At 43.7% G+C, this 27,183-nt stretch overlaps 1 protein-coding gene across 6 annotated transcripts in view; it reads right to left on the bottom strand.

Annotated features, from left to right (window-relative positions):
* The window catches only part of tango6 (transport and golgi organization 6 homolog (Drosophila)), a 222,260-nt gene that overhangs the window by 174,574 nt on the left and 20,503 nt on the right, over nt 1-27,183 (bottom strand). For all 6 annotated transcript variants that reach the window (XR_011964222.1, XR_011964221.1, XM_072595747.1 and 3 more), the window contains exons 4-5: nt 16,688-16,835; nt 10,710-10,846 (exon numbers count right to left, since the gene is read on the bottom strand). Coding sequence is in view for 4 of the 6 variants with exons in the window: in XM_072595747.1 (XP_072451848.1) it covers nt 10,710-10,846; nt 16,688-16,835 (285 nt within the window). In the remaining 2 variants the exon portion in view is untranslated. The remainder of the gene's footprint in view (nt 1-10,709; nt 10,847-16,687; nt 16,836-27,183) is intronic.

The raw sequence follows: 27,183 nt of genomic DNA on the forward strand, positions 1-27,183 counted from the left end.
GGCTGACATGCAAAAACATGACTTGGCTGAAGCTCAACCAGGTGCTACAACTGGCTTTATTACAGGAAATGTGGCAAATGGAGCATGTCAGTCGCAAGGTATTCTGATGGCAGTGGACACCCTCACCTGTCTGCCTTAGCTTGGGAAACAGTACTCGATTGCAAACAACTGCATAGACTCACTCAGGAAATATCCTGAGAAGAATGACATTAGGTGGGCCAACAGGGAAATCCCAAAACAAAACCAAATGTCGGCCAGTTATAATTTTCTTCATGATCGTGCCTGGTAAGATATTGTAATTGTTGTCATTATGCAGATTCAGGACAGTAACAGAGTCATACTAGACTTAAATAGATTAAGTTTACTCGTAAGTCAATATCCAGGAGGATGTCCAAGAGAGTTCATACCTTGAAAATTCCACCTGCATCTGGTTTGGATCCAATTAAATGGCCATCTGGTTTGAATGGAGATTAACACTGATCCGGCTGTTTCAGTGATAGCAGAATCAGGTTTTAATAAAATACGGTCTGAACTCCAGCCCTTTAAATTTGTGCAAGACTTTAGCTAGGCTGAGAACCCATCAGTATTTACTGTGGAAAAAGACATGGAAGATATTGAACGTAGGAAAATAGATGGTGACATCTTGAAAAATGCCCAAGTTACAGGGGAGGAAGTGTTGGATGTTTTGAAATGCGTAAAAGTGAATAAATCCCCAAGACCTGATCAGGTATACCATAGAACTCTGTGGGAAGTTAGGGAAGTGATTGCTGGGCCTCTTACTGAGATATTTGTATCTTCGATTGTCACGGGTGACTGGAAGACTGGAGGTTGGCTAACGTGGTGCCACTGTTTAAGAAAGGTGTAGGGGAAAGCCAGGGAACTATAGACCAATGAGCCTGACATCAGTGGTGGGCAAGTTGTTGGAGGAAATCCTGAGGGACAGGATGTACATGTACATGGACTGATTAGCGATAGTCAACATGGCTTTTGCATGGGAAATCATGTCTCATAAACTTGATTGAGTTTTTTGAAAAAGTAACAAAGAGGATTAATGAGGGCAGAATGGTGGACGTGATCTATATGGACCTCAGACTGTCTACATGAATAGAGCCAGAAGACTGGAGAATAGCAAATGTGGTTCCCCTGTTCAAGAAGGGGAGTATAGACAACCCTATAGACCAGTGAGCCTTACTTCAGTTGTTGGTAAATTGTTGGAAAAGGTTATAAGAGATAAGATTTATAATCATCTAGAAAAGAAGAATTTGATTAGGGATAGTCAGCACGGTTTTGTGAAGGGTAGGTCGTGCCTCACAAACCTTATTGAGTTCTTTGAGAAGGTGACCAAACAGGTAGATGAGAGTAAACCGGTTGATGTGGTGTATATGGATTTCAGCAAGGCGTTCAATAAGGTTCCCCATAGTAGGCTATTGTACGAAATGTGGAGGAATGGGATTGTGGGAGATATGGCAGTTTGGATCAGTAATTGGCTTGCTGAAAGAAGACAGGGGTTGGTGGTTGATGGGAAGTGTTCATCCTGGAGTCCAGTTACTAGTGGTGTACCGCAAGGGTCAGTGTTGGGTCCACTGCTGTTCGTCAGTTTTATAAACGACCTGGATGAGGACGTAGAAGGATGGGTTAGTAAATTTGCAGACGACACTAAGGTCGGTGGAGTTATGGATAGTGACAAAGGATGTTGTAGGTTACAGAAAGACATAGATAAGCTGCAGAGCTGGGCTGAGAGGTGGCAAATGGAGTTTAATGTGGACAAGTGTGAGGTGATTCACTTTGGTCGGAGTAACCAGAATGCAAAGTACTGGGTTAATGGTAAGATTCTCGGTAACATAGATGTGTAGAGAGATCTCGGTGTCCATGTACACAGATCCTTGAAAGTTGTCACCCAGGTTGACAGGGTTGTTAAGAAGGCATACAGTGTTTTAGCTTTTATTAATAGAGGGATCGAGGTCTGGAACCATGAGGTTATGCTGCAGCTGTACAAAACTCTGGTGCGGCCGCACTTGGGAGTATTGTGTACAATTCTGGTCACTGCATTCTAAGAAGGACATGGAAGCTTTGGAAAGGTTGCAGAGGAGATTTACTAGGATGTCGCCTGGTATGGAGGGAAGGTCTTATGAGGAAAGGCTGAGGGAGTTGAGGCTGTTTTCGTTAGAGAGAAGGTTGAGAGGTGACTTAATAGAGACATATAATATAATCAGAGGGTTAGATAGGGTGGACAGGGAGAGCCTTTTTCCAAGTATGGTGACGGCGAGCATGTGGGGGCATAGCTTTAAATTGAGGGGTGATAGATATAGGACAGATGTCAGAGGTAGTTTACTCTGAGAGCAGTAAGGGTATGGAATGCTTTGCCTGCAATGGTAGTAGATTCGCCAACTTTAAGTACATTTAAGTCATCAATGGACAAGCATATGGACGTACATGGAATAGTGTAGGTTGGATGGGCTTCAGATTGGTATGACAGGTTGGTGCAACCGAGGGCCGAAGGGCTTGTATTGTGCTGTAATGTTCTATGTTCAATAAGGCATTGACAAGGTTCCCCATGGGAGACTGATTAGCAAGGTTAGATCTCATGGAATACAGGGAGAACTAGCCATTTGGATACTGAACTGGCTCAAAGGTAGAAGACAGAGGGTGGTGGTGGAGGTTTGTTTTTCAGACTGGAGGCCTGTGACCAGTGGAGTGCCACAAGGATCAGTGCTGGGTCCTCTACTTTTCATCATTTATATAAATGATTTGGATGTGAGCATAAGAGGGAGAGTTAGTAAGTTTGCAGATGACACCAAAATTGGAGGTGTAGTGGACCGCAAAGATTACTACCTCAGATTACAACAGGATCTGGATCAGATGGGCTAATGGGCTGAGATGTGGCAGATGGAATTTAATTTAGATAAATGCGAGGTGCTGCATTTTGGGAAAGCAAATCTTATGCAGGACTTATACACTTAATGGTAAGGTTTTGGGAGTGTTGCTGAACAAAGAGACCTTGGAGTGCAGGTTCATAGCTCCTTGAAAGTGGAGTCACAGGTAGATATGATAGTGAAGGAGGTGTTTGATATGCTTTCCTTTATTGGTCAGAATATTGAGTACAGGAGTTGGAAAGTCATGTTGCGCTGTACAGGACATCGGTTAGGCCACTTTTGGAATACTGCGTGCAATTCTGGTCTCCTTTCTATCGGAAAGATGTTGTGAAACTTGAAAGGGCTCAGAAAAGATTTACAAGGATGTTGCCAAGATTGGAGGATTTGAGCTATAGGGAGAGATTGAATAGGCTGGAGCTGTTTTCTCTGGAGCATCGGAAGCTGAGGTGTGACCTTATAGGAGTTTACAAAATTATGAGGTGCATGGATAGGATAAATAGACAAAGTCTTTTTCCTGGGGTGGGGGAGTCCAGAACTAGAGGGCATATGTTCAGGGTAAGGGGCCGGGGTTGGGGGGGGGGGGGGGGGGGCGGGGGAGGAGGAGAGGTATAAAAACAATTAATATCCTTAAGGGTTTGTACCAATACACAAGACTGCCATTCTGCTTGTAGTCAGCAATTTTTCAGCAGACAATGGAGAACATTCCTCATTTACCTAGATGACATCCTGATAACAAAGAACACGAATAAGGAATACTTCCAGAACTTTGGATATAGTCGGAAGGCTTTTTTCCAAGGAAGGTGTACACCTAAGAAGGGAAAACTGTGTTCCAGGTCCCCTAAATGACCTACTTGGGCTACAGGGTCAACAAGACCAGTTTACACCCATTGAAACACAAAGTGAGATCAATCAAAGGTGCCCTGGCTCCCACATCTGACTAGGAGGTGAGTTTAGATTACTTACAGCATGGAAACAGGCCCTTCGGCCCAACAAGTCCACATTGAAGGGCAACCCACCCAGACCCATTCACCTAACAGTATGGGCAATTTAGCATGGCCAATTCACCTGACCTGCACATTTTTGGAGTGTGTGAGGAAACCGGAGCACCCGGAGGAAACCCACACAGACACGGGGAGAACGTGCAAACTCCACACAGAGAGTCGCCTGAGGCGGGAACTGAACCCGGATCTCTGGCGCTGCGAGGCAGCAGTGCTAACCACTGTGCCACCGTGCCGCCCACAGTTCATTTCTGGATTTGGTAAATCATGACAAAGGTCACACACAACTTGGCATCCATCCTAGTACAATTCAATCAACTCCTTAAAAAGGGTCAGGTTTGGAAACGGTCTCAGAAAGACCCTAAGTTTTTTATGAAGTGAAGAAACAACCACTATCCTTTAAAGAAAACTGAATTAAGTAAGTTTGTTGTAAATCATAAACAAAAACAGGTTGCTGGAGAAGCTCAGCAGGTCTGGCAGCATATGTGAACAGAAATCAAAATTAACATTCAGGTCTGGTGATCCTTCCTCAAAACTTCCATGTGATGGCACACTATAATCCCAAGAAAGGTCTGGTATTGACATGTGATGCCACCCCATATGGCATCAGGTTTTTATTAGCTCATAGCTGGCCCACTGGAGAGAAGGGACCAATAACTAATGCAATAGGGGCAGAGCAAATGTGGATGCATTGAACCATTTTCTATTAGCAGATATACCAGCTGTGGTACCCCCAGTGGAAGAGCTGATTCAATTTTCTGGACACGCTACAAGTCACAGTTGATAATATCAGACTTTGGACACAAAAGATCCAGTCCTTTCCAAACTGAAACAATTGTTGCTAACGGGGAAACCAAAGGGTTGTTGCAGCTAGAACTGAAATTTGTTGGGCCAAGAGAGACAGTGGAGGACAACATTGTTAAGGAGAAGGAACAGTGACTGCAGACCAAGTAGGGGTTTGTAGTCCGTGATTATCATGAATCTTTGCCGTAAAAGTACTGGTGGAACTTCCTGACTCCAAATATAATCGCCAATCCTCCTTTTTCTATTTGGGCATATTTAGGACTGTAGCTAATGCAGAGTGTAAGTGCATTAGCTATTGGTCCCTCCTCTCCAGTGGGCCACCTATGTGCTAATAATACCTCGATGCCATATGGGGTGGCATCACATGTCAATACCAGATCTTTCTTGGGATCATAGTCAAATACTGACTAAACACCACCAAGGCCATCCAGGGATCTCCTACTGAATGGTGAAGCATGCTTGAGGGGCCAAATAGCCTACTCCTATTCCTATTTCTTTTAGTCTTATAGCAGATCGTGGACAACATTCAGGCTTGAACCAATAAGTGGCAAGTGACATTCACATCACATAAGTACCAATCAATAACTACTTTCAACAAGACAGAACCTAAATACTTCCCTTTGACATTTGTTACCATTTGTGGCAGAATAGCCCACTATCAACATCCTGAGAGTTCCAATAGTCCAGAAACTGAATGAGACCAGCTCTATAAATACTTTGAATAAAACAGCAAGCCAGGGATTGGGAATACTGAGTTAAGTGAGCCACCTCCTTAGTTCCCAAATCCTGTTCATTGTTTCCCCATTTGCCTGGACGAGTGCAGGTCCATCAACACTGCAGAAGCTTGACAGCATTCAGGACGAAGCAGCCCTGCTTAACTGGCATCCCAATCACAAAGCTAAACGAGCAAAGGGATACAGATCTTTAGAAAATAGGTGGCAGGTTTAGATAGAGGATCTGGATTGGCGCATGCTTGAGGGCTGAAGGGCCTGTTCCTGTGCTATAATTGTTCTTTGTTCTAAAGATACACTCCTTCCACCACCCAAGTAAAGCATAGCAATATGTACCATCTACAAGGTGCACTGCAAGAACTCACTCAGGCTCCTTCAAAGGCACCTTCTAAACACATAACTTCTACCATCTAGGATAAGGACAGCAAATGCATAGGGGAACTCTATCACTTCCAAGTTCCCCAAGCCACCGATCAACTTGACTTGAATATTGCAATTCCTTCCCACTCACTGGACAAAATCCTGTGACTCCCTTTGTAATAGCACTGTGATAATATCTATATCCTAAGTATACCAACACTATTTGGCCTAGGAGATAATGAGGGAATATAAAAAAAACAGTATATTAGTCAGGGGTGGCAGTTTTAGTCATGTAGATTGGGAAGTCAGATTGACAGTCGTAGCCGGAGGAAGAATTCATGGAATTTATATGGAACATTTTCCAGAACAATATAGGAACAAATTATAGATGCTGGAATCTGTACTGAAAACAAAAAATGCTGGAGATCACAGATCAAGCAGTATCCATGACTCTTCTTCAGTGCTGACGTGAAGTGTGGAGGGAATAGCATTTATGCAAGGGAGGGGGAGGTGGCTGGACTGCTGGGGGAGAAAGGGTGTTGACAGTTCAGATTAAGTGATCAAAATGTGAACATGGCTGAACGACAGTGCATCTAACTGCCAGACAGGAAAGAACACATAGTCCCTCTGGAGTGAGGGGGGGGGGAAAGATTACTTACAGTGTAGCAACAGGCCTTTCGGCCCAACAAGTCCACACCGCCCCGCCAAAGCGTAACCCACCCATACCCCTACATTTACCCCTTACCTAACACTACGGGCAATTTAGCATGGCCAATTCACCTGACCTGCACATCTTTGTGACTGTGGGAGGAAACCGGAGCACCCGGAGAAAACCCACGCAGACACGGGGAGAACGTGCAAACTCCACACAGTCAGTCGCCTGAGGCGGGAATTGAACCCGGGTCTCTGACGGTGTGAGGCAGCAGTGCTAACCACTGTGCCACTGTGCCACCCAAAAGAGTACATGTTGAGAGAATACAACCAGCAAAGCTAAAAGAAAGGGAAGTAATGAGAGTGGGTTCACAGTGTGAAGGTACTGAACTCAACATCACATCCAGAAGGTTATAAATCGTCTGGTCTGAAGATGAGATGTTGTCCATGCACACAATTCTGGTTGCCCTTCTATAGGAAGGATTTTGTTAAACTTGAGGGGATGCAGAAATTATTTCCAAGGATGTTCCTGGGACTGGAGGGTTTGAGAGGGAGAGCCTGAATAGGCTGGAACTTTTTTCCTCTGGAATGTCAAGAGTTGAAGGTAACCTTGGAGAAGTTTATAAAATCATGAAGGAGATGGATAGATTGAATAGCCAAGAACTTTGTCATAGAGTGAGGGAGTCCAAAACTAGAGGACATAAGTTTAAGGCGAGAGGGGAAAGATTTAAAAAGGATCTGACGGCTAAAGTTTTCATGGAGAGGGTGATGGGTATATGGAATGAGCTACCAGAAGAGGTGATGGAGGCAGGTAAAATTACAACATTTAAATGATTAGATTAGATTACCTACAGTGTGGAAACAGGCCCTTTGGCCCAACCCCAGTCTACACCGACCCTACGAAGAGTAACCTACCCAGACCCATTTCCCTCTGACTAATGCACCTAACACTATGGGCAATTTAGCATGGCCAATTCACCCGACCTGTACATCTTGCGGTACACCACTAGGAACTGAACTCCAAGATGAACATTTCCCATCAACCACCACCCTGTGTTTTCTTTCAGCTAACTTCTGATCCAAACTGTTAAATCATCCTCAATCCCATGCCTCTGTATTTTGTACAATAGCCTACCTTGGGGAACCTTATCAAACTCTTTACTGAAATCCATGTACACCACATCAATGACTTTGCCCTCATCCACCTGTTTGGTCACCTTCTCAAAGAACTAAACCAGGTTTGTGGGGCATGACCTACCTTTCACAAAGTGTTGACTATCCCTAATCAATTTATTCCTATTGAGATGATTATAAATCCTATCTCTTATCACCTTTTCCAACACTTTACCCACAACCGAAGTAAGGCTCACAGGTCTATAACTTCCAGGGTTGTCTCTATTCCCCTTCTTGAACAAGGGAACAACATTTGCTATCCTCCAGTCTTCTGGTGCTATTTCTGTCAACAATGACGACAATAAGATCAAAGCCAAAGACTCAGCAATCTCCTCCCTGACTTCCCAGAGAATCCTAGGATAAATCCCATCAGACTAGGGGATTTATATATTTTCACACTTTCCAGAATTTCTAACACTCCTCCTTATGAACCTCAATCTCATCTAGTCTAGTAGCTTGTTTCTCAGTATTTTCCTTGACAATATTGTCTTTTTCCAGTATGAATACTGACAAAAAATATTCATTTAGCACCATCTCCTCTGACTCCATGCACAACTTTCCACTGTCCTTGATTGGCCCTAATCTTAGTCTTGTCATTCTTTTATCCCTTATATTCCTATAGAAAGTTTTAGAGTTTTCCCTGATCTTGTTTACCAATGACTTTTCATGTCCCTACCTCACTTGTCTTAGTTCTCTCTTCCGGTCTTTCCTGGCTACCCTGTAACTTTCAATCGCCCAACGAGCCTTCACATTTCATCCTAACATAAGCCATCTTCTTCCTCTTGAAGAGAAAATCAACTTTGCTCGTAAACCACGGCTCCTGCACTCATCAACTTCCTCCCTGCCTGACAGGTACATACTTATCAAGGACACACACTAACTATTCCTTGAAAAAGCTCCACATTTCTATTGTGTTCATCCCCCGCAGTTTCCTTCCTCCTCCTTGAAATTCTAAATCTTGTCTAATTGCATCGTAATTGTAGTTCCCCCAGCTGTAGCTCTTGCCATCTGGTATATACCTATCCCTTTCCATTGCTAAAGTAAACATAATTGAATTGTGGTCACCATCACCAAAATGCTCACCTACCTTCAAATCTAACACCTGGACAGATTCATTACCCAGTACCAAATCTAATGTGGTTTCACCCCCTTGTTGGCCTGTCTACATACGGTGTCAGAAAACTATCCTGCATACAATGGACAAAAACTGAACCATCTAAAGTACTTGAACTATAGTATTTCCAGTCAATATTTGGAAAATTAAAGACCTCATAACACTACCCTGTCACACTCACTCCTATCGAGAATCATCTTTGCAATCTTTTCCTCAATATCTCTAGAACTATTTCAGAGGCCTATAGAAAACTCGCTACATGGTGATCTCTCCTTTCCTCTTTCTAATCTCAGCCCATACTACCTCAGTTGACAAGTCCTCAAACATCCTTTCTGCAGCTATAATAGTTTGACTAACAATGCCACACTTCCCCCTCTTTTACCATCTTCTGTGTTCTTTCTGAAATATCTAAATCCCGGAACCTTCAACAACTATTCCTGTCCCTCTGCTACACATGTCTCTAATGGCCACAACATCGAAGTCCCAGGTACCAATCCATGCTGCAAGTTCATCCACCTTAATCTGAATGTTCCTGGCATTGAAACAGACACACTTCAAATCAATTTCTTCCTTGCCGGTGCCTTCTTGCAACCCTGAAACCTTATTTTGGACATCCCTACTCTCAACCTCCTCTATACTCGAACTACAATTTATATTCCCTATTATAACAGGACTGTTAATTTAGACACCAAGATAACGGTCTAGGGATCCGGGTTGGAATCTTGCCACAGCAGATGGTGGAATTTGAATTCAGTAAAGATCTGGAGTTAAGAATCTAATGATGACAATGGATCCATTGTCAATTATTGGAAAAACCCATCTAGTTCACTAATGTCCTTTAGGGAAAGAAACTGCCATCCTTACATGTGACTCCTGACCCACAGCAATATTGTTGACTCCTAACTGTCTTCTGGGCCATTAGGGATGGACAATATATGCTGCCTAGCCAGTCCTGCCCCTCATCCCAAGGATGAATAAAGGCAAAAAAAAAAGATAATTTTGGGAGTGGGAATGCGTCGAAGCTCAGCAGAAAGAAAGGAAATTGATGAATCTCACAGACAAGAGGATGGAAAACATTCTCCTTAATTCTATTTGCCAAAGCTATCTCATGTCCCCTCTTTACCCTCTTGAATTCCCTTTGAAGTATACACCTACTGTCCTTATACTCCTCTAGGGATTCACTCAATCCCAGCTATCTATACCTGATACATGCCTTTTTCTTGACCTCAACTTCTGTAGTCATCCAGCATCCCCTAAACCGACCAACCTTGCTCTTCACACCAACACGAACACAGTCTCTAAACTCTCTCTCAAAGGCCTCTCACTTCCTTAACATCCCTTTACCTGCGAATAACCTCCCCCAATCAACTTTTAAACGTTCTTGGCTAAGAGCATCAAAATTGGCCTTCCTCCAATTTAGGAGTAAGTAAGGACTGCAGGTGTTGAAGAGTCAAGAGTTGAAAAGGATGGTGCTGGATAAGCACAGCAGGTCAGACAGCAATCAAGGAACCGGAAAGTTATGTTTCAGGCATAAAGCCCTTCAGCATCCTTTTCCATAATTCTAATAGTTATGATCACTCGCCCCAAAGTGTTTCCCCACTGACATGTGCCCTGCCTTATTTCCCAACAGAAGGTCATGTATTGCTGCTTCTGTAGTAGGCACATCCACATGAGAAAGTTTTCTTGTACACACTTAAATTCTTCTCCATCCAAGCCCTTAACACTATGACAGTCCCAGTCTATGTTTGGAAAGTTAAAATCATTACAACCTCATTATTCTTAGAGATATCTGAAATCCCCTTGCAAATTTGCTTCTCAATTTCCCGGTGACTATTGGGATACATGTAATACAATCCCAATAAGGTGATCATTGCTTTCTTATTTCTCAGTTTGTGCCCAAACAATCAATCTACATTTCCCCACCCTGTACTCCATCTACACTGGCCATACTTATGCACTCTGATTTCTAAATAAACATATACTTTGAAAAGTTCCCCGTCTTTACCTGAGGGCACACCTGCCTGTAGTATTCTTCAACAGACAGACACTGCTGAGGACAGGATGCCAGAATCCTGGCAACAATATCACACTTTCTCCAATCAGCAGCTGCGGCTTCTGCACTTTGACCTCCAGCAATTCCAGCTGTAAACATACAAGAAAGAAACCGATAAGTGGCCTCAAAGTAGGTCAACACACAATTTCAAATTCACCCTCCCTGCCAAACCTGAACATACCCCCAAATCAGTACACATAAACCCCAAGCAGACATCCAATTCACCCTCCATGTCAAACTTGAGCACACCTCAAACCATGTGCAGAACCCATGACACACATTTCATCTTCCATGTCCTACCCTGTGCACACACTGAACCATAAAATACAACTCCCAAACACACATCTAACTGCTCTCCTAAATCATTACACCCTAAACTTGTTTACACAACCCCACAAATCAGTCTATACTAATTAACACTAAACTCCTAATGCACCCAACCAAATATCCAAACACACTCCTTAAACACCTAACTCTTCCAATCCCCCTAAAACCTGTGTGCATCCACTGAAACTTATGTATTCCCAATACCTGAACAAAAGATTTTTGCAAAATGTTTTGTCTAATCTCCAAAGTTCCACATACAGCAACCGACATTAACACACTGATCAGTGTTGACTTCTGGTTTTGAAAGTAACTGCCATATAAGTTCATAAGATAAAGGAGTAGAATTAAGCCATTCAGCCTACTGTGTCTGCTCCATCATTTGATCATGGCTGATATGCTCCTCAACCCCATTTTCTTGCTTACTCTCCATATCCCTTCAACCAGTACCAGTTAAAAATCTGTCTAACTCCTCCTTAAATTTACTGTCACAGCATCTACTCACTTTAGGGTAGCAAATTCCAAAAGTTCACAACCCTGACCAGTTTCTCCTCAACTGTTTCAAATTTGCCACCTCTTATCCTAAGACCATGAGCTTGTCCTAGAATGCCCCACAAGACGAAGCGTCCACTTCATGTCATTTTATCCACACCTTTTATCATCAATATTATCTCAATTTGATCTCCCATCATTCTTCTACATTCCAAACAGCGCAGGCCTAAACTGTTTAATCTCTCTTCAGACAACAAACCCAATCTCGTGAAACTCTTCTGAACTGCCTCCGATGACACATCTTTCCTCAAATAACGGGAACAAAACTGTGCACAGTACTCCACATGCAGTCTCACCAATACCTTGTACAGTTGCAACAATACTTCTTTAGCTTTATATTCTATTCCTTTAACTATAAAAGCCAACTTTCCATTCACTTTAATATCTGCTGTACCTGCTTGCTATTTTTGCTTGACTCAAGAATAAGTACACCCAGGCCCCTGTGGATCGGAGCACCCTGAAATTCTCTCCCCATTAAGATAATAGGTCGCCTTCCCAATTTTTCGACCCAAATGCATGACCTCGCATATATCAACGTTAAACTCCATCTGCCAGGTTTTGGCCCAACCTCCTAAACTATCTATATCCATTTGTAAGGTTCTTATTTCCTCAACAAAATTTACCGCCGTCTGTTTTGAGTTGTCCAAAGATTTGGCGATAAAGACTTCTATCCCTGTATCCAAGTCATTAATGTAGATTGTGAATAGCTGGGGTCAAAGGACCAAATTGTGTGGCACCTCACTAGTCACATCTTACCATTCAGAAAAAAAACTCATTTATTCAGACTCTGTCTTCTATCCATCAGCCAGTCATCAGTCCAGGCTAGTAAATTACTCCTAATCCCATATGATCCAACCTTGTGAATTAACCTTTTGTACGGCACTTTGTCAATTTCTAGAAGTTCAGATAAGTTACATTTACTGCATCCCCATTATCCACCTTGCTTCTTACACTTTTAATTAACTCTAATAAAATTAGTCAAACATGATTTGCCCTTCATGCTGACTCTGATGGATAGTGTTTTGACTTTCCAAATGTCCTGACATTGCTTCCTTGATAATTGATTCCAACACTTTCCCCACAACAGATGCTAAACTAACTGGTTTGTAATTTTCCATGTTTTGCCTCCCTCCCTTTTTGAATAAGGGTGTTACATTAGTCATTTTCCAACCCACTGAAACCTTTCCAGTGGGCAGGGAATTTTAGAATATTGTAAGCAATAGATCTACTGTCTTCACTACCACTTCCTTTAATAGCCTAGGATATAGGCCATCAGGCACAGGGGACTTTTCGGTCCTCAATCCTAATAGTGTGCTTAGTACCTTTTCCCGTCTGTGTCCCCGTCCGCACCGTGTCCCCGTCCGAGCTGGGAAGTTGATTTGCAGATGTCTTGTACCCTGTCTAGGTGACATCTTCAGTGCCTTAGAGACTCCTGTGAAGCGATGTTGTACTTTGTCTTCTGGAATTTATTCGGTTCCATTCCTGCTACTTCCGGTAGCTCGTTGTAATGGCAGATATATTGGGTCTAGTTCTGTGTATTTGTTGAAGGAGTCTGTGAATGAGTGCTATGCTTCTAGAAGCTTTCTGGTTGTCCTCTTTTTAGCCTATCCTATGATCGTTGTGTTGCCGCAGTCGAACTTGTAGTCCTTGTCATCTGTGCGTATGCTACTAGGGACAGCTAGTCTTGGCGTTTAGTGGCCAGTTAATGTTCATGGATATAGATTACTAGTTGTCTGCCTGTTTGTCCTATATAGTGTTCATGAAATGTACAAGATTCCATGTAAAGACTAAGTTTGTCTTGCACATGATGGTATAGGGTCTTTTGTCCTGGTGAGTTATTGTCCAAGGGTGGCTGTCGGTTTATGGGCTGTCATGTATCCGAGTGGTCAGAGAAGTCTGGCTATCAGTTCTGAGTTTTTTTAATATAAGATAGGGTGGCTAGTGAGTTAGGTCGTGGCACGTCCTCATCGTGTGGTCTGTCTGATTGGTATCTGCGGATTAAGTTACGGGTATATCCATTCTTGGCAAAGACTCCATGGAGGTGTTCTTCTTCTCTGTGTAGGTTGGGAGTGCTGTAGTGTATCATAGCCCTTTTGAACAGGGTCCGAATTCAGCTTCTCTTGTGCGTGTTCAGCTGGTTGTTGTTCTAGTTCAGGATCTGATCCATGTGTGTGGCTTTTTTGTACACTTTTGTGGTGCATTCACCATTTGGTGTTCTTTCTACCATCACATCCAGAAAAAGGAGTTGATTGCTGGTTTCCACTTCTCTCATAAATCTGATCTCTGTGAGCATGGTGTTGATAATCTGGTGTGTGAGCTAAATTTCTGTTCTCTTAATAATAACAAAAGTGTTGTCCACGTATATGAACCAGAGTTTAGGCTGGATTTGTGGTAGGGCTGTTTGTTCAAATCTTTGCATCACTGCTCCTACTATGAGCCCTGACTTGGGTGAGCCCATAGGTGTTCCATTGACCTGTTCATATATTTGTGAATGTGAAGTGTGTCGTCAAGCACAGGTCTAATAGTTTGAGTATGCAGTCTTGGTTGATAGGTTCCCCATCGTGGTGCTTGTTCTGCTAGTCCAAGAGGTTGGCTATTGTCACCCTGGCTTAGAGTTTTGTCAATTTATGTGAACAGTGCAGTTACATTAAATGAGGGCATTGCTTTGTCCTTGACTATGTTTATGTTCTTGATGTTGTCTAGGAATTCATGTGATGATTATATGGAGTGTTTGGATCCACTGTCAAGGTGTTTCAGTTTTTGTTGAAAGTTTTTTGCCATATATTCTTTTGAATATATTCGGTCTTGTCCATAATAACAGTCATTCGAATATATTCAGAAAGCAGAGAAACTAATTGCAGATAATGACACCTACCTAAAGAGGGAGAGTGATCCCACACCACAGCTAACCAATAGAATAAACAACACACTACAAATAAAAAGGGCTGATAGCCAGGATTGACCTACAAAGGATGAAACCAGAAAGCAACAACACCCCAAGATTTTATGGATTACCCAAGGTACACAAACCAAACATATTAGTTGGACCCATTGTGGAACTCCCAGGAACTCCATTGCATAAACTGTCAAAAAAACTTCAACAAAAACTGAAACACCTTGTCAGCAGATCCAAACACTCCATACAATCATCACATGAATTCCTAGACAACATCAAGAACATAAACATAGACAAGGATGAAGCAATGCCCTCATTTGATGTAACTGCACTGTTCACTTAAATTGACAAAACTCTAGCCAGGGTGACAATAGCTAACCTCTTGGAATAAGAGAGCAGGAACCATCACGGGGAACCTATCAACAAGGACTGATCAAAAGGACGATCAAACTACTAGACCTGTGCTTGACGACACACTTCACATTCAACAACCAACTATATGAACAGATCAATGAACATCTATGGACTCACCCAACTTAGGGTTCTCAGATTTGAGAGAGGTGGAAACCAACAATCAACGCCTATTCCTGGATGTGTTGGTAGAAAGAACACAGAACAGTGAATGCAACACACAAGTGTACAGAAAAGGCACATGCGGACCAGATCCTGAACTAGAACAGCAACCACCCGTACACACACAAGAGAAGCTGAATTCAGACCCTATTCAAAAAGGGCTACAACACACTACAGCACTCCCAACATACAAAGAGAAGAACACCTCTACAGAGTCTTTGCCAAGAATAGAAATACCTGCAACTTCATCCACAGATGCCTAACAAACAAACAACGCAATGAGGACATGCCACAAATTAAGTCAACAGCCCGCTACCTTCTCTAAAAAACATCTCAGAACTGACAGCCAGACTTCTCCGACCACTCGGATTCATGACAGCCCATGAACTGACAGCCACCTTCAGACAACAACTCACTAGGACAAAAGATCCTATACCCATCATGTGCCAGACAAACACCAATTACAAAATTCTATGCAAAGATCGCATGAAACACTATACAGGAAAAACAGGCAGACAACTAGCAACTCGCATCCATGAACATCAACTAGCCATTGAACACCAGAACCAGCTGTCCCTAGTAGCCATACACACAGATGACAAAGACCACAACTTCGACTGGGACAACACAAAGTTCATAGGACAAGCTAAACAAGCGACAGCCAGAGAATTTCTAGAAGCATGGCACTCATCCACAGACGCCATTAACAAACACGCAGAACTAGACCCAATACACCGGTCAATACAATGAACAATCAGAACCGGCAACTGGAAGCAGCAGGAATGGAACCAAACAAATTCCAGAAAACAAAGTACAGCCGCACTTCACAGGAGGCTCCAAAGCACAGAAGGTGTCACCTAGACTGGGGACGAGACATCCACAAACCAACTTCCCAGTTTGGCAAACATACCCACAACAACGACAACACACATAAGGTAGCAACTAAAATTTTGTTCAAAATAACTGACACGTATTTCAACACACAAAAAGCCATCATTCTAAACAAGTTATCTGCAGACTAATTAAATCATAGCTAATATGCTTCCATTACACGTACACAAATATGCAAGATTTTAATCTGCAGTAACTATCCTTGTACTGTTCTGTAAAAATAGAATGGCATTTAATAACTAACCGCATTCACAACAACAGTAACAAATGCATTTTCCCATATATTGTAAAAACTCTTGAATCCATCCAGCTTCAGGTGTTGACAACATGGTGTAATTAGACTCTCACAGGAGCATAATAAGAACAATTCATCAATAATCATCAGTGCTCCATTGAATTTAAAGCTGCAACATACAAGCATTGCATTAATTTCCTAGACACCATAGTAATTAAACTGACACAAGGCATAATTCAGCAATTATTTTAAAAAATTGACAAATGTTTTCACACAAAAATCCCATCACTTACAAACATGCTTACCAAAGACCATTTGATTCCCACCTGGGGCGTGAATACTATATAATAAACCCAGATCATCTGGAATCCCAATGCTGTGCAAGTAATCATTTCCAAAGCTCTTCCCAAACAATGCCAGCAAGGCCTATCTGATCTCCATATTGGCCTGATTGCTTACCTCCAGCTCCTTCCACTATTCCTCTGACCACCACCTGAACACCATTTGGCTTCATCAGTCTTTCGGAGAGCAGCTGCCCACAGCGGTGACGCAGCCATGCTGGGGTTTGTGAGAATGTTCGTGTTTTTCCAACACACACAGACACCACCTGCCAGCCCACATGAAGATCAACAATATGTTAAAAACACAAACATTCCACACTCTCCAGCCAAACACCCCTCTCCTCAGAGAAGTATTATGGCAGAGACAAACAGCCAAATCAAATCAGCCTCCCTGTATTTGCAACACCATAAAATTAAAACATTTAAAGATCCTCAAAACTGATCCAAATGATTCCTAACCAGACTTTTTGAATAAACAGTACCAGGCTTTGTGAATAACTGACACCAGACACCAAGTTATAGCTTAAACAGAAGAGCTAACAATTTATGAATAATGCAATAGTTTGAGCAAAGATAAGCAACAAGGGAACATAATAAATGTCTATCATTTAAACACAACCTTCTTCAATTTGAGCCCCCAATCACAAAGAGACAAACAGACACAGTTCAGGGTTGGCCTAAAGGAAAAAAAACAAGTGAGATGTAGGTAGCCAGACTCTATCATCCATAACATTGCAGGCACACAGGATAACATTTAATTTGTTTTTTTAATATATCAATGCATGTAAATAGCTTTCAGTAGGCTCCGGAAAAAATTCATTTAATATCGAGATTCTATTCTCTGAATTTTCAATCAGTTGTTAATGAGGAAATAACCAGGGAGCAATTTAAGCTCCATCTTGTACTTTGTCAGGCACAATCTTTTTGATTTACACACAGCTAAAAAACCAGTTCAAACTTTTATTTCTGTTTGTTTGTCTGGTTGTCTCCCTATGAGGCCCCAGTTAACATTCAAACATCCGCCATCTTTCTGAGTACAATACATGCTCGGAAATGAAAAGTTTGGAGAGTTCTTTGAATAAGAATCAACCCGCAATTAACTTCCAGTCCTGGCCTCAAACATAAATCAAGTTGTTGATGTGTTTTTAATAAAAAATGCTACTGCTCACAGACTAAAAGTCACATTCAGCTCTCAGTTCACAGCTCCAAACCAGACAAATAAACAACCTCAGCAAGGGTTCTAACACCATGAATAGCTTCTCGTTTTTTGCAAAAAAAACTTCCTCACCCAGCCAACTCACTAGACTGTCCCCACCTTCCCTAGCCACAATTTCAGCCTCTTTTTTCTCCCCGAGTCTACCTGACTCGGTTATATATTAATGATCTGGATGAAGGGACTGGGGGCATTCTAGCGAAGTTTGCCAATGATATGAAGATAGGTGGACAGGCAGGTAGTACTAAGGAAGTGGGGAGGCTGCAGAAGGATCTAGACAGTTTGGGAGTGTGGTCCAGGAAATGGCTTATGAAGTTCAATGTGAGCAAATGCGAGGTCTTGCACTTTTGAAAAAAAAATACAAGCATGGACTACTTTCTAAACAGTGAGAAAATTCATAAAGCCAAAGTACAAAGGGATTTGGGAGTGCTAGTTGAGGATTCTCTAAAGGTAAGCATGCAGGTTGAATCTGTGATTAAGAAAGCGAATGCAATGTTGTCATTTATCTCAAGAGGGTTGGAATATAAAAGCAGCGATGTGCTACTGAGACTTTATAAAGCTCTGGTTAGGCCCCATTTGGAGTACTGTGTCCAGTTTTGGGCCCCACACCTCAGGAAGGACATACTGGCACTGGAGCGTGTCCAGCAGAGATTCACACGGATAATCCCTGGAATGGTAGGTCTAATATACAAGGAACGGCTGAGGATCCTGGGATTGTACTCATTGGAGTTTAGAAGGTTAAGGGGAGATCTAATAGAAACTTACAAGATAATACATGGCTTGGAAAGGGTGGACGCTAAGAAATTGTTTCCGTTAGGTGGGGAGACTAGGACCCGTGGGCACAGCCTTAAAATTAGAGGGGATCAATTCAGAACAGAAATGCGAAGACATTTCTTCAGCCAGAGAGTGGTGGGCCTGTGGAATTCATTGCCGCGGAGTGCAGTGGAGACCGGGACGCTAAATGTCTTCAAGGCAGAGATTGATAAATTCTTGATGTCACAAGGAATTAAGGGCTACGGGGAGAATGCAGGTAAGTGGAGTTGAAATACCCATCAGCCATGATTAAATGGCGGATCGGACTCGATGAGCCGAATGGCCTTACTTCCACTCCTATGTCTTATGGACTCCATATCCTTCTTACAATGTTGTCAACCTCCACATTACCCACATCCACTCAAACCTTCACCATTACAAAATGACAAAATGTGAAGTTATGCACTTTCCTGTTAAAAAAAAACAGAAAATAAGTGCGATTTAAATAGTGATATATTGGGAAGCATGCATGTACAAAGGGATCTGTGTGTCCTTGTACACCAGTCAATGAAAGTAAACAAGCAAGCAATTAGGAAGGCAAATGATATACTAACCTTGATTGCAAAAGGATGAGTTCAGATGTAGCTATTTCTTACTGCATTTACCTAAACTCACCATTGTTCCCGAGAACGACAGGGATGTTCTCTCATTAAAAAAATAACTGGTGATGATTCTAACCCGAGAGTCATCATGCCTCAAGAGAAGGACAAAGTTGAGTAGGCAGGGCCTTCATAATAACCTCAGCCAGTGCAGGCAATGAACCCAAGTTGTTGGTATCACTCTGTATTGCAAATAAGCAATCTAGTCAACTGACCACAGCTACAGCTCTTTAGTATTGTGTGTAGGTTTGGTCTCCCTACCTAAGAATGGATATACTTGCCAAAGAAGGAATACAGTGGAGATTCATTTGGCAGAAACCAAGGGTGACAGAACTGTCCTGTCAGGAGAGATTAGTTCATCTGGGTCTATATTCACTATGAGAATATGTAAAGGGTATAAGCAGGCAGGGAAAGAATTAGAACATAGAACATAGAACAATACAGCACAGAACAGGCCCTTCGGCCCACGATGTTGTGCCGAACTTCTATCCTAGATTAAGCACCCATCCATGTACCTATCCAAATGCCGCTTAAAGGTCGCCAATGAATCTGACTCTACCACTCCATCGGGCAGCGCATTCCATGCCCCCACCACTCTCTGGGTAAAGAACCCACCCCTGACATCTCCCCTATACCTTCCACCCTTCACCTTAAATTTATGTCCCCTTGTAACACTCTGTTGTACCCGGGGAAAAAGTTTCTGACTGTCTACTCTATCTATTCCTCTGATCATCTTATAAACCTCTATCAAGTCACCCCTCATCCTTCGCCGTTCCAACGAGAAAAGGCCGAGAACTCTCAACCTATCCTCGTACGACCTACTCTCTATTCCAGGCAACATCCTGGTAAATCTTCTCTGCACCCTCTCCAAAGCTTCCACATCTTTCCTAAAGTGAGGCGACCAGAACTGCACACAGTACTCCAAATGTGGCCTAACCAAAGTCCTGTACAGCTGCAACATCACCTCACGACTCTTGAATTCAATCCCTCTGCTAATGAACGATAATACTCCATAGGCCTTCTTACAAACTCTATCCACCTGAGTGGCAACCTTCAAAGATCTATGTACATAGACCCCAAGATCCCTCTGTTCCTCCACCTGACCAAGAACCCTACCATTAACCCTGTATTCCGCATTCTTATTTGTTCTTCCAAAATGGACAACCTCACACTTGGCAGGGTTGAACTCCATCTGCCACTCCTCAGCCCAGCTCTGCATCATATCTAAGTCCCTCTGCAGCTGACAACAGCCCTCCTCACTGTCCACAACTCCACCTATCTTTGTATCATCTGCAAATTTACTGACCCACCCTTCGACTCCCTCCTCTAAGTCATTAATAAAAATTACAAACAGCAGAGGACCCAGAACTGATCCCTGCGGAACTCCACTTGTAACTGGACTCCATGCTGAATATTTACCATCTACCACCACTCTCTGACTTCGACCGGTTAGCCAGTTTTCTATCCAATTGGCCAAATTTCCCTCTATCCCATGCCTCCTGACTTTCCGCATAAGCCTACCATGGGGAACCTTATCAAATGCCTTACTAAAATCCATGTACACTACATCCACTGCTCTACCCTCATCCACATGCTTGGTCACCTCCTCGAAGAATTCAATAAGACTTGTAAGGCAAGACCTACCCTTCACAAATCCGTGCTGGCTGTCCCTAATCAAGCAGTGTCTTTCCAGATACTCGTAAATCCTATCCCTCAGTACCCTTTCCATTACTTTGCCTACCGCAGAAGTAAGACTAACTGGCCTGTAATTCCCGGGGTTATCCCTATTCCCTTTTTTGAACAGGGGCACAACATTCGCTACTCTCCAGTCCCCTGGTACCACCCCAGTTGCCAGTGAAGACGAGAAGATCATTGCCAACGGTACTGCAATTTCCTCTCTTGCTTCCCACATAATCCTAGGATATATCCCGTCAGGCCCGGGGGACTTGTCTATCCTCAAGTTGTTCAAAATGTCCAACACATCTTCCTTCCTAACAGGTATCTCTTCTAGCTTATCAGTCCGTTTCACACTCTCCTCTTCAACAATACGGTCCCTCTCGTTCGTAAATACTGAAGAGAAGTACTTGTTCAAGACCTCTCCTATCTCTTCCGACTCAATACACAGTCTCCCACCACTATCCTTCATCGGACCTACCCTCGTTCTCGTCATTCTCAGGTTTCTCACATACGCATAGAATGCCTTGGGGTTATCCTTGATCCTATCCGCCAGGGATTTTTCATGCCCTCTCTTAGCTCTCCTAATCCCTTTCTTCAGGTCCCTTCTGGCTATCCTGTATCCCTCCACTGCTCTGTCTGAACCTTGTTTCCTCAACCTTATGCAAGCCTCCTTCTTCCTCTTTACTAGACATTCAACCTCCCTCGTCAACCAAGGCTCCCTCACACGACCATTTCTTTCCTGCCTGATCGGTACATACATATCAAGGACACGTCGTATCTGCTCCTTGAAAAAGTCCCACATTTCCACCACATCCTTCCCTGACAGCCTATGCTCCCAACGTATGCTCCTCAAATCCTGTCTTACAGCATCGTAATTTCCCTTCCCCCAATTGTAAAAACTTCCTTGTTGTGCGCACCTATCTCTCTCCATAACCAAGGTGAAAGTCACAGAATTGTGGTCGCCATCACCAAAATGTTCACCCACTAACAAGCCCACCACTTTCCCGGTTCGTTACCGAGTACCAAATCCAATATGGCCTCCCCTCTGGTTGGACAATCTACATACTGCGTTAGAAAAGCTTCCTGGACACACTGCACAAACACTGCCCCATCCAATCTACTTGATCTAAAGAGCTTCCAATCAATATTTGGGAAGTTGAAGTCGCCCATGACTACGACCCTGTGGCTTCTGCACCTTTCCAAAATCTGTTTCCCAATCTGTTTCTCCACATCTCTGCTGCTATTGGGGGGCCTATAATAAACACCCAACAAGGTGACTGCACCTTTCCTATTTCTGACTTCAGCCCATACTACCTCCAGAGACAGATCCCCCTCAAACTTCCTTTCTGCAGCCGTTATACCATTTCTAATTAGCAATGCCACCCCCCCTCCTTTTTTACCACCCTCCCTAATCTTACTGAAACATCTGTAACCAGGAACCTCCAACAGCCATTCCTGTCCCTCATCTATCCATGTTTCCGTGATGGCCACAACATCGTAGTCCCAGGTACCGATCCACGCCTTAAGTTCACCCACCTTATTTCTGATACTCCTTGCATTGAAGTATACGCACTTGAGCCCATCTCTGTGTCCGCAAGTATTCCCTGTCAGTGCTAACTTCTCCACAGCCTCCCTACAGTCTTGGACATCCTGACACACAGCTAGCTTACTTGCTGGACTACAAGTCCGGATCCCATCCCCCTGCCAAATTAGTTTAAACCCCCCCCCGAAGAGTGCTAGCAAACCTACCCCCCAGGATATTGGTGCCCTTCTGGTTCAGGTGCAACCCGTCCTGTTTATACAGGTCCCACCTTCCCCAGAATGCAGTCCAATTGTCCAAATATCTGAAGCCCTCCCTCCTACACCATCCTTGCAGCCACGTGTTCAACTGCACTCTCTCCCTATTCTTTGCCTCTCTGTCACGTGGCACCGGCAACAACCCAGAGATGACGACTCTGTCTGTCCTAGCTTTTAGCTTCCAGCCTAACTCCTTGAGCTCTTGAATGACCTCCCCACCCCTCTTCCTACCTATGTCGTTGGTGCCAATGTGTACCACGACTTCTGGCTGCACACCCTCCCCCTTAAGGATTCTGAAGACACGGTCCGAGACGTCTCGGACCCTAGCACCCGGGAGGCAACAAACCAGCCGAGAGTCTCGCTCATGTCCACAGAACCGCCTGTCCGTCCCTCTAACTAGAGAGTCCCCTATAACTAGCGCTCTCCTCTTCTCCCCCTTTCCCTTCTGAATCTCAGAGCCACAGACCCCTTCACTGCAGCTTACACCTGCAAGGCTGTCCCCCCCAACAGTTTCCAAAGCTGCATACTTATTTTTTAGGGGAACGACCACAGGGGAACCCTGCACTGCCTGCTTCCTCCCCTTCCCACCTCTAACTGTTACCCAGCTACCTCTGTTCTCTGGCGTAACTATGTCCCTGTAGCTTCTATCGATCACCCTCTCAGCCTCTTGAATAATCCTCAGCTCATCCAGCTCCAGTTCCAGTTCCCTAACTCGTTCGGTGAGGATCAGGATCTGACTGCATTTCCTGCACACGAAGTCGGCAGGAGTATCGGTGGTCACCCCTACCTCAAACATCCTGCAGGAGGAACATTCCACCGCCTGCGCTGCCATGACTGTACACTGTCTCCAAAAACAAGAACACTGAGTCAATAACCTGTGGACTTTAAAGTTAGGTTAGAGGAGGAGGGTGGGAGGGAGGCCCTACGGAAGTAGGACCTGGGGTCTAGAACACACCCACTCAAATACTAATCACTTACCTTCCCGCCCAGCTATGCGCTCCAACCTCACTTCCGCTGCCCGCTACAGGTAAGTAATTTTGAAACAAACTGTCTTACCTTAGCTGTAGTCTCCCGGGTTCGTTTTTCCTCGGCCGCTGCTCCCACTCAAAAATTACGTTCTGAGTTTTGTGAAATAAGAGGTTCACCCGGTGGAAACCCACGCAGATACGGGGAGAATGTACAAACTCCACCCAGACAGTTGCCTGAGGCGGGGATTGAACCTGGGTCTCTGACACTGTGAGGCAGCAGTGCGAACCACTGTGCCACCATGCTGCCCATTGGTTGTCAGGAAATCATCAAAGGTGGGAATGAGAATGTATATAGGGTATAAGCATGTAGGGAAAGGGTTAAGCTCAGTTTTGTGAAACATGAAGTTCAGCTAAGCATGACTCGGATCAGATAAGAACTTACAGTTAACAATGGGGTGCTGGAGGCAAAGGTAATAGGTTAATATGGTGGAAAAGCATTGATCATGTAGAGACATTTAACAACATTGGAAGCATTCAGTATGTAATGCCAGCTAACAAGGGGAAAAGTATCCACTGTATGAATCCAGTTAACAAGGTTAAGAGCATATATTGCATAACAGTAAAGAACAAAGAAAATTTACAGCCCAGGATTAGGCCCTTTGGCCCCCCCAAGCCTGAGCTAATCCAATCCACTGTCTAAACCTGTCCCCAATTCCTAAGCATCTGTATCCCTCTGCTCCCCAGCTACTCATGCATCTGTCCAGACCACCTTAAACTTTAAATGAATCGATCATGCCTGCCTCTACTATCTCTGCTGGCAACGCGTTCCAGGCACCGACCACCCTCTGTGTAAAGTTCTTGCCACGCGTATCCCCCTTAAACATTTCACCTCTCACCTTGAAAGTGTGACCTGGTGATACTTGGTCTCTACTATTGATAGTCATTGATTATAACGGTCACACAATTAATATGTATATTGCCTTATCTGAATGCTCCTCCCTGTAAAATGACTATATAGTTCATTGAGAAACTGCTGTTCCAGAGAAGACCGTGAACTCATGTCCCTGTGCACATGTGCGATCATTCTCTCTCCCTCCAAGACCCGGAACAAAGATGAAGAAGGTAAAACTATACTGTGACTCAGTGTTTTTTTCAACTGAGGGGGAAACGGGACGACAATAACTAGGGTTTAAAAGGATGAGGGGACCAACTGAAATGTATAAAATTTTAGTAGGGCTGGACAGACTAGATACAGGAAGGACATTTTTCCTGGTTAGGGAATCTAGAACCAGAGGACAATATCAAGATTTAGGACAGAACATGTAGGACAGAGATGGGGAAAAATATCTTGATTCAAAGGGTAATAAATCTGTAGAATTCTCTATCACAGAACTGTGGAGGCCAAGTCACGGAACATATCCACAAAAAAGATGAATTTTTAGATTTTAAAGACATCAAAGGGTATTCAGAACCAGTAGAAAATGGCTATGAAATACAGGAATAGTCATGATCATATTGAATGGCGAAGCAGGCTTGAAGGGGCAAATGATCTATTCCTGCTTCTAGTTTAACTACTTTAAAGCTCTCTTGCAATCCCTCATGCTCCATCAATTCATTCAAACCTCTGTGACCAGTACCATAACCACTCCAGGTTCCAATCCCTCATCACCCCTGTAGTGACTTAAAATATTATAATTCCCAATACTGTTTAGAAGCACTTAAGTAAGAGCAGCAGTAACAGATCATTCAGCTATTCAACTAGAGAAAGTGAGGACTACAGACATCTACTTCAAACTCACAGACTCCCATACCTACTTGGACTACACCTCCTCCCACACCCCCACCTGTAAAAACACTATTTCTTACTCCCAACTTCCCCGCCTCAACCTCATCTGCTCCCAGGAAGAGCTATTCCACTCCAGAACATCCTAGATGGCCTCCTACTGCAAGGACCATAATTTTCCCTCCCTCGTGGTCAACAATACCCTCTATTTCCTCCACTTCCTGCACCTCCATCCTTGGACCCACCCCTCCAACTGCAACAACGTCTCCTCCACATTGGGGAGACAAGACTCCAACTGGTAGAATGTTTCAGAGAACATCTCCGGGTTAGACGCACCAAGCAACCCCACCGCCTTGTGGCCGACCACTTCAACTTCCCCTCTCACTCCGCCAAGGGACATGCAAGTCAAAGGCTGCCTCCACCGCCAAAACCAAGCCACCCGACACCTGGAGGAAGGGCACCTCATTTTCCACCTTGGGACCTTCCAACCACACAGCATCAATGTCAATTTCACCAGTTTCCTCATCTCCCCACGCCTCTCCTTATTCCAGCCTCCAACTCAGCATCACCCTCTTGAAATGTCCTACCTGTCCATTTTCCTTCCCACCTATCCACTCCACCCTCCGCTCCGACCTATCACGATCACCCCCAACCTTCATTTACCTATCACCTTCCAAGCTACCTTCCCCAGCTCCACCCACCTATTTATCTCTCAGCCCTCCTGGCCCTCCCACCCAATTTCCTGATGAAGGGCTTATGCCTGCAACGTCAACTCTCCTGCTCCTCGGATGTTGGCTGACCTGCTGTGCTTTTCCAGCACCACACTTTTTGATTCAGCTATTTGAATCTAGTCTGCCATTCAATGAGATCATGGCAGATCTGCTATTTCAACACCATCTTTCTGTACTATTCCATCTCCCTTGATGTTTTTAATCTGTAGAAATATCCTGATCTCAATGACTAGGCCTCCATGGCCCTTTGGAACAAATAATTCCAAAGATTCAGGACCTTTCAAGTGGAAAATATTCTTTGTCATCTCAGTTCTAAATGGCCTGCCCCATAATTGGTATAGGATCTCATTGTGTTGACAGCACACCCCACCCCAACCAGAGAACACATCCTTCCTGAATCGATCCTGTCGACCCCATTTAAGGATTTTGTATGTTTGAAACATAGAAACACAGAAGATAGAAGCAGAAGGAGGCCATTCAGCCTTTCGAGCCTGCTCAGGCATTCATCACAATCATGGGAGATAGCCCAACTCAATAGCCTAATCCTGCTTTCTCTCCATAACCTTTGCTCCCGTTCATCTCAAGTTTTTTATCTAGCTGCTTCTTGAATATGTTGAATATTTTGGCATCAGCTACAGCTACTTCCTGTGGTAATGAATTCCACAGGCTCACCACGCTTTGGGTGAAGAAATGTCTCATCCCCATCCTAAATGGTCTACCCCAAATCCTCAGAGTGACCCCTAGTTCTGGAAACACCCACTATCAGCAACATCCTCCCTGCATCTATTCTGTCTAGTCCTATTAAGAATTTTACAAATCTCTTCGTGATTTCCCCCCCTCAATTCAACTGAACTCCAGCAAAATAATCCTAACCTAGTCAATCTCTCCTCAGATATCAGTCTCGCCATCTCTGGAAGCAAGCTGGTTAACCTTCTTCTAAGCTCCAGAGAATACAATTGCTCCAGCCTAGATATCAGTTTGGTCAACATTTGTTACATTCCTTCAATGACAAGTATATCTTTCCTTCAGTGAC

Source organism: Chiloscyllium punctatum, chromosome 26, assembly GCF_047496795.1.
Source record: "Chiloscyllium punctatum isolate Juve2018m chromosome 26, sChiPun1.3, whole genome shotgun sequence".
NCBI lineage: Eukaryota > Metazoa > Chordata > Chondrichthyes > Orectolobiformes > Hemiscylliidae > Chiloscyllium > Chiloscyllium punctatum.